This window comes from Microtus ochrogaster, chromosome 8 (genome assembly GCF_000317375.1).
Source record: "Microtus ochrogaster isolate Prairie Vole_2 chromosome 8, MicOch1.0, whole genome shotgun sequence".
Lineage (NCBI taxonomy): Eukaryota > Metazoa > Chordata > Mammalia > Rodentia > Cricetidae > Microtus > Microtus ochrogaster.
The window spans coordinates 50,367,311-50,385,826 of NC_022015.1; the positions used below are offsets into that span (position 1 = coordinate 50,367,311).

At 37.3% G+C, this 18,516-nt stretch overlaps 1 protein-coding gene across 1 annotated transcript in view; it reads right to left on the reverse strand.

The window, feature by feature from the left end:
* LOC113456534 (aldehyde dehydrogenase, cytosolic 1-like) overlaps window positions 1-7,605 on the reverse strand; it is a 51,050-nt gene extending 43,445 nt beyond the window's left edge. The window contains exon 1 of the mRNA XM_026781327.1: window positions 7,534-7,605. Coding sequence (XP_026637128.1) covers window positions 7,534-7,605 — 72 coding nt within the window. The remainder of the gene's footprint in view (window positions 1-7,533) is intronic.
* Window positions 7,606-18,516: the final 10,911 nt, after the last annotated feature.

The window sequence follows — 18,516 nt, forward strand, 5'->3', positions numbered from 1 at the left end:
CCTAACTATGTCACCAGCTTTTCTGGCAAATGTCTTCAATGTGAAGATCCAAAAGAAGTCAGGAGCCTGCTACCACACAGCCTTATCATGCTAGACTTCTGATGTTTGACTTTTAACCTCCAGGACTCTTCTCTAAAAGACACCCAGTCTCTGTTCTGTTATTAAAGTAGCATAAATGGACTATGATGCCTTCTTTTCACATTGTCTAACTTCAGGATCCTGGGTGGTTCATGGAGCTCAGAATCTTGTTCTGATTCATGCTGCAGCCCTCAAACTACTGCTTCCTTCATCATCATTGAGATGTTCCCATGACAAATATTTCTTTTCATTTTTAATAGCTATGGTTTATCTGATATAACATCATTCTTATGCCTGTTCAGGGTTTTAACCCTTCTGTAGTTTGTTATCAACTGGATGCTTAAAAGCATGCATGAAATTAAACATGTGTATATATGGATCAATTTCTATTTACCTACTAGTCTTCTTTATTTAGCCAAATTTTTCATTTTTTAGTTTTGGGTCCTCACATGCTTTATCTGTAGACCGCCCTGGCGGGTAAGTTGGTCTAGGGGTTGTAACCCGCCTGTCAGGTCAGTTATTCCAGGGTCCCAGAGAGGCGCTATCTGAAAAGACATGGGCGGGAAAGAGGAAGAAGGCCAAGCAAGATTTGTCAAAGCCTCTATTTATTAGCGTCATAGTTGCAGTTTATATAGCCCTTGGATGAGAAATTTGGTTTGGGATGGAGGGCAGGGCCATGGGCAGGAAGGAATCTTGCAGCGATGGTTCCAGCTGGTCATGAGGTCGTCAGCCAGGAGGTTACGATAGGTCATGTCACGATTCCTTGGTCAGGAAGTCACGAGTTGACACACCTAGTTCTCTAGATAGTTGGAATGTGGGGCGGGTTCCGCTAACAGATAGCTCTCAAGATAGTTGGGTGTGGGGTAGGCTCTGTCAATAAAACACTTCTAGATACCATTGGGGTGTGGGGCTCTCTGCAAACTTCCCAGGACAATGGTCCCTGCAATATTTTGGGGGGGGAAATGGCTCCTGACATTTATCATTGTCCTTCTATTGGTTACTAATATACCATGTATCCCAGGCATGTAGTGCAATTGAACCACTCAGTGAAAAGTAAGGTCTCTACAATAAACTGTGGATTAAAAACCTTATAAGATAATTATTGGAGCTTAAAGAGGTTTTTGCTAAACCTTATAGGCCAAGGTTGTTTCCTGGATCTTGGCTGGTATAGGCTTTGAAATTACCTTGCAACACAATATTCAATATTTTGTCAATACTTCCCACTTGGTTTCCTAATAGTAAAGACAGAAAGCAAAAGGATCAATCTGCCCCATATTTCTGAGATTTATGTTATACATAGATTACCCTAGATCATGCACATCGTTTTACTAGAAGTGATGTTCCTACTTCACTTTTATGTTCATATCTTAAATCACATTTGTTCCGCCATTTGAGTCAATTAGAAAGTGCATGTGGACTCAAACTTGGCGCTGAGCCTGACTGAATAGTGATGAGTCAGAACTGATATTTAAGGGTGGAATGGTAGTCTTTTTCATTCTTTATGGTTTGTTAAATTTTTAATAGTAAATTTATAGAATTTAATTATTTATACTTATGTGCCATTTCTAGAATGTTTAAAAACAATGAGACTACAACCATGTACCACCAACTCTGTGAGCCATGTTCACTGCCTCAGCTCCAGGAACACAGGGGCTCTATGTCACCATTAAGTAATTAATAACACACTACTCTCAAATCCCATTTAAGGGCAAGACCTCACAAAAGAGCCAGAGCTAGTGCTGCCAGCATGATTTAGGAAGCTGACTCTCAAAGGGGTTGCACAGTTTTTGCTCCTAATGTTGTGTCAGAAAGACTCATCTTAATGAAGTCATGTGTCTGCTCACCACCAGCAAAGAGAGCCTATCTGAAAAAAATGTGGCTACCAAGAAGCTGCACATGGCTCCTGTTTTTATGGTTCTAGAAGCCCCTGCTTTTTTTTCTTAAGCTTTTTTAGGTCTTATGTGGATCCATGCTCCATGTTGGGTGCCATTTTATAAATGGAGATTCCTCTTTTTTTCCTGGATACCCAGACCCAACTAACCATACAAAAATTATATTAATTACTGCATTGTTCAGCCTATTAGCTCAGGATTCTAATTAACTAATTCTTACATCTTAAATTAACCCATTTCTATTGATCTGTGTATCACCACAAGGCTATGGCTTACTGGCAAGTTTCCAGCAGCAGTGTCTTTCTCCTTCTGCCGCCACATGGGGTTCTCATGACTCTATTTGTGCTCTGTCTATATCTCTGTTTGGATTTCCCACCTGGATTTACTCTGCTAAACCATTGGCCAACACAGCTTGATTCATCAGCCAATAAAAGCAACACATACAAAAAGACATCACACATAAATTTACCTATGCGACGGTATATTTGGCATGGCCGAAGTCTGAATCTCTAGATCTTCTAAGGTAACAGAGATATTAACACATTTATCAGTAATATGCAAACATCACTGTGATTAAACATAGTTATTAAAGAGAGTGAACAGTGATTTAAAGTCTCAACAGTCATATGTGACATTGCTATCTAGTGAACAACTACTCTTTCAGGCCTCTGGAGTCAGGCATCCTACTGTACAGCAGTGAGTGTTGTCCAAGACAGTGCCAGGACCTGGAGCATTAGAGCCATTTCTGTGCAGAAGCATTTAGGAAGATGAAAGGAGAGAAGGTATTGGGAGTAGAAAGGGAAGGAGGATTAAATACCAATGACATAGGAATTCCCAGGGATGCAAGGAGGTGCTGTCAGGGCTTGAGGGCTTGGTGTTTTTAGGAATCTTCTGTTCTTCGAAGCAATCTAAAGCTCTGGATTTACAGGGAAAGGAGTTTAGCAAGAAGACAGAGATGAGCCAGGTCTACCATGAAGCATATTTAACACATGCCAAAAGGTTACATTTTATCTTTCAAAGGGTAGTGGAGCCATTGAACAGTCAATGGACCTGGACTTCACAGAGTTTATCCTAATTTGTGAAGAAAGGGGGAGTGAGGGAAGACTGGTAGGTCCATGTGACCCTGTACTCAATATTCAATTGTCTTACCCTTATATTACATATCAAGTGTTCATTATGTATCTGGGGGGAATTATCTCCGTAAATAATGTCCTTTCTTATAGCTTGGTATAAATATGCAAATGCAACACTGTCTTATAAATGTCCATTTCCTCAATTTTCTCTTAAGGCTAAATTTTTACCTTAGAAAGGAACTTCCTACCAATAATAGTCCATCATCAGGTTTTTCAGATGGAGTAGAGAAAGGTGTGTTAATGTAACAAACACATTTATTTTAACTAACGACTTTTAGTAACAAACTAACATGACCCCAAATATTGCATGTTGACAAAGCACTGTGAGTGTTCATTGCTCAAGGCTGGAGCAAGAAATTGTCCCTGCTATCAGACATCATAAAGGTCATGTAAACAGGTTCCCACCCCTTCCTTTCACAAAGTGCTATGTCATTGGGATACCTCATCACAGAAGAACTTACCCCAAACTTCAGTGCTCACAATGCCAGCAAGTGAAAATCACCAGTTATCTCATTCTGGACCTTGAAGCAAAGATTGTTCAATGAAAGCTGAAAGCTGCTCAGTCTTAAATGTTTTTAACAAGGCAAATGAAAATGTTATGTGCATACAGATATGGCTATGGGCATAAACTGTCCACATTACATTAAGCAGAGAGTATCCTCTGCAGTTGTTACTGAACCATTCACAGAAGTATGACTTACTGTTCTCATGCTGTGATAGCACCCATGACAATGGCACCTGGAGACAAAAGGGCTTATCTAGACTCCAGCTTCCTACTCATTCAGCAAGTAGTGACGAATGCTGCTTCTGTTCCCCTCCCTCCTTTATCCCCTCTTCCAAATAGCATGTTCATTGCCTTCCTATAGAGGCTGTACACAGATTTAAAGAAACCAACATCTTTTTGTGTGTGTTCTATACGATCTGGACTGACTTTCATGATTTTTAGAGTCCAAGTAATTCACATACATAGTGCAATTATTTCATCTTACTTTATTCAATCTTCTTTATCTTTATCAATGTTTTTTTATTTGAAGGTAAAACAATTCTTAAATATTCAGGAATTAAAATAACCTAGCTGAATGATGTGTGTTTTCTACATTTCAGGGTTGTACATTTCCAATTATTTCTAGGCAATTTGAGAAAAATAAAAAATATTGTTTTTCTTTCTTGAAGTTTATTTTCCATTCTAAATGATATTCCCCTTGCCAGATTCATCACAGTTACATATCTTCCAAATGAGAATGTGAGGTAGAAAGGTACACAGGGAATACTAGAAACAAAAATAGGGACTCTTACTGTGTTGAGTGATGCTTACTACTTATAACATACAAGTGGCTCATGTTTTTGTTACACAAAAGAAGCAATTTAACTAAGAAAAATTTTAGTAGAAATGAAATATAAAAACAACATAATGAAAATAAAAAATAACATGAAGAATATTTACATTCGAATAGGAGATGTGCAAACTTCTCTAGCATAGTCACAACCTGATCACTAGCTACAGGTTTCATGGCTATGAATTCTACTTCTCTCAGATATAAAGTATGCCAGGAAATAATTACATTTGGGTCAGGACAAATGACTTAATCAGGAAAGAACTTATTGAGCAAGCATGAGATCCCAGTTTCCTATCCTGAACACACAGCAGAAAGGCCAGGCACATCACTGCAAGCTTGTTGTCCCAGCATGAGAGACAGAGAAAGGAACAGTGCCAAATTTTTTTAGCAACCAATATAACCAATCAATGTGCTTCAGATTTAATGAGAGGCTCTGCCTCAATAACAAGCTAGACAGTGATTGAGAAAGAAACTCAACGTTGACTTCTGACATGTGCACACATGGATACACACACACGAATACCCCTAACATAACTACATCCATATCAAACATAAATGAATTTATTCCCGCTTATCTATTTCTTTACCAATGCAGGAGAACAATAATTTTATAAAGAAAATGGTAAACCATTGGTGTAAAAAATTCAAGACGACATTAGTAAATGGGCAGATAGTCTGGTCTCTAAAACAACCAAAGACTTTTATAGAAATTTCTCCAAAAATGAAAACATGTTAAGTATCATTTATCAAAACTCTGAAGACATTTTTCTTGTAGAAATATAAAGTCATCCTCAAATTCTGATGGAATGATGAGTGATACTTCTTTCACTGGGTATGTATAGGACTTCACAAGGTATGTATAGGACCTATTGCAGGCCAATGTAGATCCTGCAATTGCTGCTGCAGTCTCTGTGAGTGGAAAGGTTCCTGGCTTAGTTGATTCATAGAGCTGTGTTCTTCTGGTGTCCTCCATGTCCTCTGACTCTCAACATTGTTCCACCTCCTCTTTTGCAGGATTCCCTGGGCTCTGGGGGGAGGGATTTAATAGAGGCTTCCCGTTTAGACTCTTTCTCAGCATAATGTCTGAGTGTAGGTCTCCACATCTGTTCCTATCTGCTGCCAGAGGAAGCCTCTCTGATAATGACTGTAAGGCACAGGTCTAGAGTATAGCAGAGTATTATTAGGAATTATTTTACTGTTTTATTTTAGATCAGTTAGGTTTGGGTTTACCCTAGTTCTCTGGCCTATCTAGTCTATTTCTTGGCTACAAAAACCATTGTCCTTGGACACATAAACGGTGTTGAGCATGGATTCCTTCTTGTGGAGTAGGCTTTAAGTCAAATCAAACATTCATTGGCTAGTCCCACAAATTCTGTGCCACCATTTCCCTAACATATTTTCTAGTCAGGAAAGATAGTAGGTCAAAGGTCTTGCAACTGTGTTGCCTTTTACATTCTCTTTTGTTACCCCATAGAGTATTTTTTTTTCACACCAAAGAAACTAGAATATAGTGATGAAAGTTTCATGTAGGCACCAGCTTGACTTCTCCATCTTCAGTGAGTTGTACGTGGATGTTGTGCTCAGCAATTGGGTTCTTCTGTCAGTTTTCAGAGAGTAATTCTTTGTCTTAGCATTAGCGCAGGTTGTTTGGGGATTTCCATGCACCCCCTTGGCAGACAATGCAATTTAATGCAACCTAGTTCCTCCCCCGGATATCTTGCCTGGCTATAAAAGATGGTAACTTGAGATTCCATATTCCCCATTACTTGTAGTCATCATTAAGATCACCTTCACAGATTTCATGGAGTTTTCACTGTATTACGTTTCCACATCAACTCCCAAGATACCCTCAATCCAGACATCTCTTCCCATCTCAACCCAATCCATCTTGCTCTTATCCATACTAGTTAACATCAAGTTAAATGGAAAGAAACTCAAAGCATTTCCACTAAAATTAGGAAAAGGAAAGACTTTCCACTTTCCTCTCTATCCAAAATAGTACCTGAAGTTTAGCTACAATAATAAGACTACTGAAAGAAGTACAATAAAAAGACACAAATTGTAACGAAAAAAGTCAAAGCATCATTTGCAAATGATATGACAGTATATACAAGTGTTCCTACAAAGTCCACCAGGCAACTTCCACTGAATAAACACTTTCAGTTAAGTGACTAGATCCAATATCAACTTAAAAACAAACAAACAAAAATAGTAGCTCTCCTACATACAAATGACAAACGGACTGAGAATGAAATCAGGGAAAGAATATCTTCCACGGTAGCCTCAAATAATAAAAATATATTAGGGTAACTCTAACCAAGAAAGTGGAAGACTTGCATAATATAAACTTCAAGTTTTTGAAGACAATAACAAAAAATGGAGTAGTGTCCCATGCTCATGGATCGGTAGGATTAACATAGTAAAAATGACCATCCTACTAAAAACAATCCATAGATTCAAAGCAATCCACATTAAAATACCAACAGAATTCTTTACAGATATTGAAAAAACAAAAAACATATGATAACTAAAACAATCTTGAGTAATAAAAGATTTGCTGAAAGTTTCACCTTCCCTGATTTCAAGCTGTACTAAAGAACTATAGTAATAAAAACACATAATATTGGAATGGAAAACAAATTATAGAGTCATTCATGAATCCATATACCCATGGACTCTGATTCTGATGAAGGAGCCATAAATACATACTGGAAAAGGACAACATCTTCAGCAAATGGTGCTGCTCAAACTGAATGTACACTTATAGAAGAATGCAAGTAGAACCTTACATATCACGCTGCATCAAACTCAAATCCAAGAGGATCAAAGGCCTCATCATAAACCAGATACACTGAAAATGATAAAAGTGAAAGTGGGTAATAACCTTGAATACTTTGGCACAGGAAATTACTTCCTGAAAAAGATACTGATAATTCATGCATTATGATCAATGATTAATAAATGGGACCTCATAAAACTGAAATGCTTCCCACAACAATGGTCAAATCACTTGTACAGTCTCAATATAAACAAACTTGCAAGAGAATACATCTGCTGGTTTTAAACAAATTTGCAACATCTACCATCAAATACCACACTACTAAATGGAAGCTTGAGTTCAGAGATGCTCAAATCACCTCTGTCCTTTATGATGATACGAACCATTCTTGATATCATTCTTTCATGAACTAAAGGTTCAAAAATAAGAGCAAAAACCTCATATTAAATGCTTCATAGGACAAATTGGCATATTGAGCTTCATGATCATGGATAGTTTCAGTGTTCCAGAGCAAGAGACAAATTATGTTAGGCCATCCCCAATCCCATAGCTATTCATTGACAACCTCTTTTTCTAATCTTGCAGCCTTGAAATTTGCAGGTAACATCTTTCAGAATGAATTAAATCTTCCAACAACTCAAATTTCAGAATTTCATCAGGTAGCTCTGAGACCCATTGCAGAGCTTTCCCATTTTTCTGTAACTGCCTATATGATACACCCACCAATGTATCTGAAAATGCCTTGATTTATGACTTTCTTTGTTCTATAATGTTGTGTAGAAGTTTTTTCTGTTAATTAAACATTGTAATCTTCTAGGAACCTTCTAACACAGAAGATAAATCTGTCTTAAGGAACTTCCTAAAACTGACCAGATTCACTCAATTAACCCTCCCTCCCAAAAGTAAACAGTAGAGACTGCTAAGGGTCACTCTGAGAAGCCAAGCTGGAAAGAAGACTCTCAAATAATGCAAGTTGCAATGAAGACAATGAGACAAGACCAGTTGCCTGGAAAAACAGTAACAAGTACAGCTGCCTAGAAGTGATTTAAACCAACTGAGTCACTTGGAAAGGGTACTTTTGAATCTGTTGAGCTGCCTACAGACCATACAGTGTGCTCCAGGTTCCAGGTTTGTGAGCTGTGTCCCATACTAGGGTACATTTCAATGATACATCTGTCTTCAAGTCATTTCTGCTCCTGTAAGGAACCTCTCATTCATAATCCTGTAAGTAACCCCCAAAAATCTTTGGTTAACCATGTTGGACTTTAGTGATAGCTGTACTTTGGTCTGGCATGGACTCCCTAAAACATATACCTATAAAATGAAAACATTTTCAAATTGGGGCTTGTTATTTGGGTTAAATTAGACCATGGCAATTCATCTTTGACTAGATACTACCTTAAGAATAATCTGTCTCTTATTTTCTTTGAAGTGAGTGACATTTTTAGTTAACAGTTTTGATGCCTTAACAAAATGCACCTTGAACATAAGAATATTCTGGACACATTTACCAGAATGAACCATTCTTCACTGAGAAGACAAGCACATTGTCTTGGAGTGTTCATTTTTTTAACAAAAAAACCTAATAATCAAGATAATTATCAAAGAAAAATTTGGTTTCAGAGGATCAAATTAGCCTAATGGATCAAGAACAGGATTTTGAAAAATAAAATGCAATAGAAGATAATGTGTACCTGTGTGTTTTATGTACTGTAATTCAATATTGTTTCATGAAATTTTCTTCAAATATACTTCTAAAAGTGTTATATATTATATATCACATATTATATAATATATACGTATATATTATGTTCAAGAAGACATGAAAGTATACACACCTTATGCATTATCTCAATAAGTATTTGTTGGAAATAAAGTTGCTCTAATTCATAATCTCTGGAAACTAAATGTCAGATTGATTAGCATTCCAGAGTAGGATTTAAAAGAGATCACATGACACATTGAACGGTGCAAACTTCTGGAAAGGGATGTCACAGCTGTACAATCAGCATGGTGTTCTGGACTATCACCAATCTTTTAGTCATAAAGATCTGTTAGAGTCTACAAATCTCACAATGAAACATTTGACAGAAAGAGTCAGTGTCGGGTTCTTGGAGGATCAGTCCTAGTTCCTTTCAGGTCTTTTCTTCACCCAGATCATAGTGATTTTGTGGTTTTCCACATCCAACAGGATCTTCTGTACTCTCATGTCTAAGCCTGTTGTAAACCAACCCAGGCTGCTTTTTTCTTTTCAGAGACCTTTGAAAGGAATAATCATCTTTGACTAGGTACTACCTATTGGTTAGAAAATGAATGAATGGATAACTTTGGTTAATATTTCCCAGGGATCACAATCTAAGAAAACAAAATTGCCAGAAAGGTTATCTCAAAATAGATTATTTTAAGAATTCATTCCTTAAGAATGAATCAATACCTTAAGGTAATGATTTATAGAGTCTATGTACTGATCAGGGAGCAAAAAAGTACATCTGATAAATGTTCATACACATCGTCGAACATTTTCCTAGCTAGTGACGCTACTAAACACAGAGGAATGTTAAAGCATAGGACCTTCCATAGAGGTCAATGGCTGCAATAAGTGACTAGAATACAGATGATTTTCCAAAATATTTGATATCAGTTAACTCTTAAAAATATGATTACTTTCTCAAAATGTCCATTATAATATAAAGTTGCTACTGATATTTATATTTTTATCCTGTAATTTTACTGAATTTCTTTTTTCATTTCACATGTGCATGCGTGTGTGTGTGTGTACATGTGTGTATGAGAGAGAGAGAGAGAGAGAGAGAGAGAGAGAGAAGTGTGTGTCAATGTGACTTTTTTATATTTGAGTTTTATAAAATCATGATACTCACAAATGTAAATATTTTTACTTCTACCTTTTTCTTCAAAACCTATAATTTATTTCACTTGTCCATGTTCTGGATAAGACTTAAATATGATACAGACTAAGAGTAGTAGAAGTGAACATCCCAGATGCGTCTTCTTCTAAAGGACAGAATTCATATTTCCACATGAAATATGATGCTGGCTAGGAGTTTGATGTGTTGGTTAAGAATTTTCTATGCTTACTCTGTGTTGCAGGAGAAGGGCTGATTGTTCATTTCAGCCACCTGGATAGCTTAGCCCTGAAATAACCACATAGAAACTCTACTAATTAAATCACTGCTTGGCCCATTAGCTCTAATTTCTTATTGGATAATTCTTACAACTTAATTTAATGCATTTCTACTAATATGTATATTGCCACTTGTCAGTGACTTACCAGATAAAATTCCCAGTGTCTGTATCTGATGGATCCATGAATCTCTCTCTCTCTCTCTCTCTCTCTCTCTCTCTCTCTCTCTCTCTCCCTCCCTCCCTCCTTTCTCCAAACATGCCATTTAGTTTTCCCCACCTACCTTAGTCCTGCCCTATCAACAGGCCCAAAGTAGTTTCTGTATTAACAAATGAAAGCAACACAAAGACAGAAGAACCTCCTACACCATTTCCCCTTTTCTGTTTAAACAAAAAGGCAGGCTTTAATTTTAACACAGTAAAATTACATATAACAAAAGAGGTATCAAGAATTACATTTACAATATTTATATCTAGTTTATTTTTACCATTACTAAGGAAAACTATAACGATAAATTCTTCAAATCCATTAAAGACTCCAGAAAGATACAATATTATTTAAATAAACAGGAAGTACATTGTAAACAACTTCCAAAACTCTAGAATTTAGAGAGACATTGCACTGCCTGCACAGTCACCCAAGTTTTTCTGTACTGTTGGGGCATCCATTTTGGCCTTCAGAACCATTGTATCCATCAGACATTTTTATGAAGCAGGAGATTTCAAAGACTGTTCAGTCATTTTTTTTCTGTATCTTGCAGAATGTCTAGCAGACACTTTCATGAAGCTGGAACCTATAAGGATCATTTCACCTTTAGGCATGTCCAGGAAAGAGTTGTTTCTTGCCCAAATGGCTTTCGATGCCCATCTTCCTCCTGAAGTAGATTGGTGCTGCCAGGAGCAGATGTGTCTCATTGTCATAACAAAATTACCTTAAATTTGTATCATTAAATAAAGATCCATATCAATGCAAATCTCTATAGCATATCCCCCATTAAATGTAAAAGAACATTTATAAACAATATTTGAAAATATGGGTGTAGTTTTGTCCATTTGATCATGAAAAGATGCCAACTTTTATAAAAATATCTTTTCTGAATCTATTAAAAGAACCTTTTTGTGTTCTTTCTGTTAAATTATATTTTATGGTTATGGTTTATATATGTTGATACATCACTGCAAGCAATTTGTTCCAATCTGTTAGTAGCTCAAAATTCTAAATTAAGTCAATAGTATTCCCATTCAAATCAGCAGCTAGGATTCTGGGATGCACCTTACGAAGGTAGAAAATGCCAGGATAAATAATGGGAGAGTGAAATTGTTTATTATTATATGCTTCCAATTGTAAATAGTTTGAGCTGATGGGCCTGTCATTTAACATCTCCAGTGGATGCATTCCTGTAGAATTCATATACTCAAAGTGTTTTTAAGTATGCAATTACTATAATCAGAATTCAATTGTACATTTATAAAAGTCAATTTAAGCACTAATGTACGTTTTGCCATCTTAAAATCTTAAACTAGTATACATAATCTGGCCATTAATCTTTACTGTAACTTGAGGAAATTTGAAACTAACATATAAACAAATTTCTGGGCAAGCCTCTATGGAAACTCCTAGATTCGATTCAGGTGAGAAAATGCTGCATGTGGGTGGCAATGTTCCAAGAGCTGGGTACCCAGAGTGGGCGATGTGAATAAAGAAGGAAGGAGCAGAGAAGCAGCATTCAGCACTCTACTTCATGAATGTAAGGAAACTGGAGTCAAGAGAAGCCCTTTTGTCTCCAGATGCTTTTGTCAGGGGTTCTACCACAGCATGAGAACAGTAAGTAATACTGATGTAAATGGTTCAGTAACAACTGCAGAGGATCCTCTCTGCTTATTATAATCTGGACAGTATATGCCTACAGTCATATCTGTATGCACATAAAATTTTCACTTGCCTTGTTAAAAACATTTAATACTAAGCCACTTTCCTTTAGCAATCTTTGCTTCAAGGTCAAGAATGAGGTAGCTGGTGATTTTCACTGCTGGCATTGTGAGCAGTGAAGCTGAGGGTGAATTTTCTGTGATCAGGTAGGTATCCCAATGACACAGCACAGCAATGTAAAAGGAAGGGGTGAGAAGCTGTTTGCATGACCTTTACAATGTCTGATAGCAGCAACCATTGCTTAGTGGAAGAACTTTGTTCCAGCCTTGAGCAATGCTATACTCACATTGCTTTGTCAACATGAAATGATTGGGGTCACACTAGTTTGTTACTAAAGTCCTTAGTTAAAATAAAATGTGTTTGTTATTTTAACATACATTTTCTACTCCATCTGAATACCTGATTATAGACTATTATTTATATGAAGTTTCTCTATCTAGTCATTCAGATAACATATTTCTCTATTACATTGTTGAGTGGGTAGAAGTCATTGAAAGGTGTGGGTCTCAGCCTTACCTCCTCTCCAAGCCTTACTGCCCCTCTTTCCTGGCTGCGCAAACCTTGCTCCATCAAGGCTGAAAATGCTGAAGGACAGAAACTGCTTGACTTTCTCCAGGATTTCAGATTCATCTTTTCTTTTGACTTCTGAAGTTTTCTCAGTCTCTCTAATTGGACCATTTGTGTGTTTGATAGAAACACATAAATTTACCCTATGTTTGTTTGTTTTACTCTAAGATGTAATTCTCATGAAATCCAGTGTGCTGTGTTGGATGAAATGGTAATTATTTTTCTATCTGAAAAAAAAAAGCACAATACTTAGGAAAGAATTTGATTGGTTCCTAGATAATAGATTGTAGCAGTTTGTATATGTTTAGCTTTTCACAGTTTGGTAAGTTATCCTCCTGGTTAGCAATCACATTCTGAACATTGTGATCCTCTCAGGCTATTGTTATTTCTTGGTTTTACATTCAGATCCATATTGAAGGTAAGGTCTCTGAAGAGCTGAGCCTGTTCTTTTTCACCTATACCCATCACAGAATTTTTGATCAATTCCATGCCAAAGTTTCCAGTCACCACCATGAAGTTTCTTACTTTTATTTAAATCTCCCAGGTGTGTTTGCATCAACACGAAGATTACTTGTATCCAAATGATAGTCACTGTGTCTGGAGATATTAATACTTTGCCCTTCAGAAGCACCTTTATTGGTCATGTTAATAAATATTGGCACTAATACTAAATGCAGATAGCAGGGGGGCAAGTTAGTTTGTGTTTAAGAATCCATTTACTGTCAGAGATCGAAGTCGAGTCTGACACTTGCTTCTGACCCAAATTTCCCTCTCCCAGGCATTTTTTCTAATCTTAGTAGTAGGCACAGAAAAGTGAAATTAATTAATTAATGAAAAGTTCTTAATTCATGTTTTTCATGTGCATAGAGAAATCCAAGGAGATCAGTTTACACAGATGCAGCACAGCCATGCCAGGTATTAGTGCGTCCAGGTTATAGAGCATCCAGGTAATAGAACCTCCAGGTGGATAAGACTGCAGGCAGGCAGCAGATGAACCCTGGCAGTTTGGTGACTATGAAGGGAGACAGTGTCCTATGCTGCAGATTCAACTGAATTATGTTTGCCATGGAAGCAGAGTGTGTTGTCAGATGAGGTCACAGGCACCAAAAGCACTTGTCACGACTCTCACATTTAAAGGAGTGAATCAGGAAAGGGGAAGCAGGTGAGACATTAACTGTTGGTGGAGGGGGCCAAGAGGAACCATTCAGAGATAAAATCTACTCAGGGAGTAAGAAATGCTTTCAGTTAGATAAGGGTGATGACTACACTCTGAGTGTAGGAAAGGCTAGTGAACAGATTGCATCAAAATGTTTAATGCAATGTTCATAATATTTAATCTTGTAAATTATTTTTTTAAAGTAACAGAGTTAGGGGTTGGGAAGATTAGGTAGAGCTTCTATCATGCAAGTATGGGAATCTCAGTTTGGATCCCCCATACCAGACAGCAGTACACATCCATAATCTAAGTGTTAGTACGGCAGGATGCCGGGTGGAAACAGATGAGTTTTCAGTTCACAAGGCAGCTAACCTAAAACACGTAAGGTCAAACAAGAGATCCTTCCCCAAAGAAGACAAAGGTAAGGGAAATACCTGTCCTCTGGTCTATGTGCATGTACCAAGCACACTAGTACTCATAAACACAAACACACACATACATGCATGCATATACACATAGGTATGCATACACAAACATATGCACACTCACAAACATGCACAAGCATACAATGCTTACATGCACCAGCACACATATACACAAACACATACATACATGGGGTAGGGAGTTGTCATTATGAAAGGGAACCTCAAGGATTCCTTTTTGTTACCATGTGTTATAATTTGAAGTATCATTTAAACAGTGTACATATGACACCAGACACTGTCACACTTAGGATATTAAAGACACCAGGCACATGCTTCTGCTTTATAAGTAAATATGCTTGCAAACTGAGCCAGCCACGGATACCTGTGGAGATCTGATTTTGATACCATTTCAGATTCTTTGATGACCTACTGTTTCTTCTGCAGCTCTTAGATGCTGAATAGCACTTCTGGGATGGTCCGCAGGGCCAGCTTTAGCATATTTTTCTTGTTTCTGAACATTTTCTGAAGAGACAATTTCCCTCAAGTTTTCCTTCCTTCAAAGACTAAACCCGAAATGGGTGTTAATTCAAAATGTCTATAAGCTATCCTGATTACTCACGATAAGGGTTTAAACAGAGTCCTGACAGTTATGCTTCATTTCTCCCTGGCAGGAGGCTACAATAGCTCACAATACAGAACAACTCAACAAATGGACTTCAAGCATTTTAGAAACAAATGATGTGTAAACATTGGAAACAGTTTGTCTTGGGTGATTGCATCGTGGTTCTTCCAGGACCCAGGATTTAAAGTCTGGCCTCACCCAAATGGAGATGCTCTGGTAGGAAATAGCTTACCATCAAAAATGCAGCGGTGCATTCATGCATGTTTCTTCTGCATGAAAACCAGTTTTTCGGATGCAAGGGTCATTACCTTCATAAGCACAGAATCTACTAAAATGATCTGTGAACACTCCAAACTCTTTATCCAAAGAAGTTGGTTTCCACAGTTCAAAGCCTTGGCAGGGTTCTGGTAAGTGCATTAAGCTTTAACATCCTGCTGCTGTTTCAGTTATGAACTGAGCTCTGCAATTCAATTCTTGCAAAGTATAAACACCTAAGAAGCACTTTGCTGATGGCCAAACTTGTTTGCATATTCAGTGATCTGTCAGATTCATTTCTGTACCACAGAATGGTACATTCTTCAGTCCTCGTTACTTGACTAAAGCACACTGGTAGAGGAACTGAAATAGACAGCATGGGCCTACCTTCTCTCAATTACTATTTGAACCAGTCCAAAACTGATCCTAATTGAAGTGTTTATTATGTGCCTCCATATCTCAACTGCCTTTGATCATACAAGTGGGAAATTTGTCTTGGTCAGCATGTAGAAAAAGGCTACCGAAGGTCACCCTGATAAAGAACAAAAAGAAATTTCATAAAAATGTTTAAAGCAATAAGGATAATTTCAAGTCTGGTGTTTGGGTTTTAATTAAATATTTAGAAGGCAAAAGTAAAATAAATTTATAACCATTTAAATATTTGGGATAGGTTAACTTAAATACATACTTGATTTAAGCCTTGAAATACTATAAACATATTTAGCACAATTATGATTTTCAATATTTATATGAATATGAAATAACAAAAAGCTTGAGAAAAATAACAAGTTTAAGAAATAAAGTATAAATTAAAGAATGCCTCATGGAACTGAAGACTTATCCATGCCTATGTATCTGTAAAAAGCCAGACACAGAGAAGATGACATATTTTTCTTTGGGGTGAGTGGGTGAACCTGGCGACTCCATTGTGTCTCCTTTAACCAATGCTAAAGACAATTATCTATCTGAGACCAGCACTCTAGTTGGTCTGAGACTTCAGCTACTTTAAGATTATTAGTAGGGTCATGCTGATAGGTAATATCTAGACATTAGTTTCATTCCATGTCTCTTAAGCAGGAGAGTCATAGTAGTTCTTCTCTTGGGCCTATGACATATCTAGTCGCAGACTCTTGGCCCAACAATGGTGCCAAGTACAGGTTTCATTGTGTGGACCATGGCTGAAATCAAATCACAGTCACTTTGTCATTGGATAGCCTATCAGGGCCTCATCTTTGGAGAAGGATGACTCCCCTGAGTAGATGTTGATTGCCTATAGCTCTTCATCTAAGATGAAGCCCTGTGCGATTTCCCTCATCCATGCTGGCATGCCAACTAGTGTTGTCATTGTACAGTACAGGTCTTGTTTAGGCAACTGCATCATTGAGATTTCATAAACCAGCTTCCCTGGTTTATATAGAAGAGATGTTCTGAATGCACAAAAAAGCTAACAAGTTAACGGACTTGCCTCCTTGGTAAGCATGAGAGGATTCCAGCAGGAGAGGTGAGAAGGAAGGTTCTATCAGGAGAGGTGAGAAGGACATCCCAAGTTGCTTACTCTGAATTTCAATATGGAGGCAAGCTGAGAGTCCATAAAGAATGAACAAAAAAAAAACTATGATTTATATTTACCATGGAAAATTTTAGCTATAAAGAAGAATAATGTCACATTGTTAAATATGTCATATTCTCTTATTTATAGATCACAGATTATATATAGACACTTAAAATCAAATATGACATGAAAACAGTGGAAACTGTGAAGAGGAGCAAAGTGGATGAGCAGGAGGATAGAGGAGGGAGGGAAAGGAGGGTTTGGCTTTTGAATGGATTATAGGCGATGCACATTGTGTGCTTGTATGGAAATATTCTTAAATAATTCAGAACCATGCACAATGAATACAAGTCTATTAAAATATTACAAAACAAAATTAAAGGAAACAAGTGTCTCTGGAAATACTGTAAGAATTATCTCAGCAGGGGTTAATAGACTCACATGGATGAGAAACCTACTGTGGGTCCCGGCCCCATTCTCTCATCTTCATCACAGAGAAAACTTCAAAACTCATGTTGATGTTGCTCATAAAAATACTAATGAGGATTAGAAGTATGTATCTTACATTGAAATCAAGGTTCATTTTATCAGGTGGGCATCTGTAAACCTTTTAAAGTCAACAGAATAAACTAGCAATGGTGTGATTGCGAGAAAGGAAGTTTCTAAAGTGATGGAGATGGTTTGGAAAGACCTGTGGGAGGCCCACACATGTCATCCAAGGATGCCTGAAGAGAATAGTTTTTGAAGACACACCAGGTAAAAGTACCTACAATTCAGGGGCACCCAACAAAGGTTTTTCCAGATAACAGAAATAACCAGTAAACAAACCAACCAATGACAGACATTAAGCAGAATTTCAGCACAAGTCATGAAGTGCCAACAGGTGTTTTCAGAGAGTGAGATGCATAGATAAGTTAGAGGAAATAAAGGCAGGAAAAAACATGGCCCTAAGCTAGAGAACATTTTTCATGACCTCAGCGCATACATGGGAACTACTGGTTCATACTTACTTTGGGTCCATTTGCTATTTAAAATTAAAATTTGAATTGCAAGCCTATAAGATCTCAACAGCTTTAAAACTGATATTTTGTTGGCTTTCTTACTGCTGTCTATACTGCATATCGTAACATATAGATAAAATAAAAATAATTAATAAAGGCTGATGCTGGATTTTAGGGTACTTTTGTTTGCTGGTGCTTTTACCAAACAGAGACAATTCCAAACCAAACAAAGATGATCAGAATCTCTGCAGGCAATAATTGCCTGAGATGGCCAGGTTACAGTTTACAGTCTACAGTTTTCTGTATCTTTTGTGCCATTTAAGACTTTAAGCATATCTACACATTAGAGTACTACTCAGTAGTAAAAAAAAAAAAATGACATCTTGAATTTTGTATGCAAATGGATGGAAATAAAAAACACTATCCTGAACGAGATAACTCAAACCCAAAAATATGAATATGAACCTTTGTCCAGCAACTAATGGTGATAGAGACAGAGACCCACATCGGAGCACGGGACTGAGCTCCCAAGGTCTAGTTGAAGAGCAGGAGGGAGAATATGAGCAAAGAAATCATGACCAGGAGGGGTTGGTCCACCCACTGAGACAGTGTGCAGGACTGGAACTAAATGAGCATGGGATCAAACTG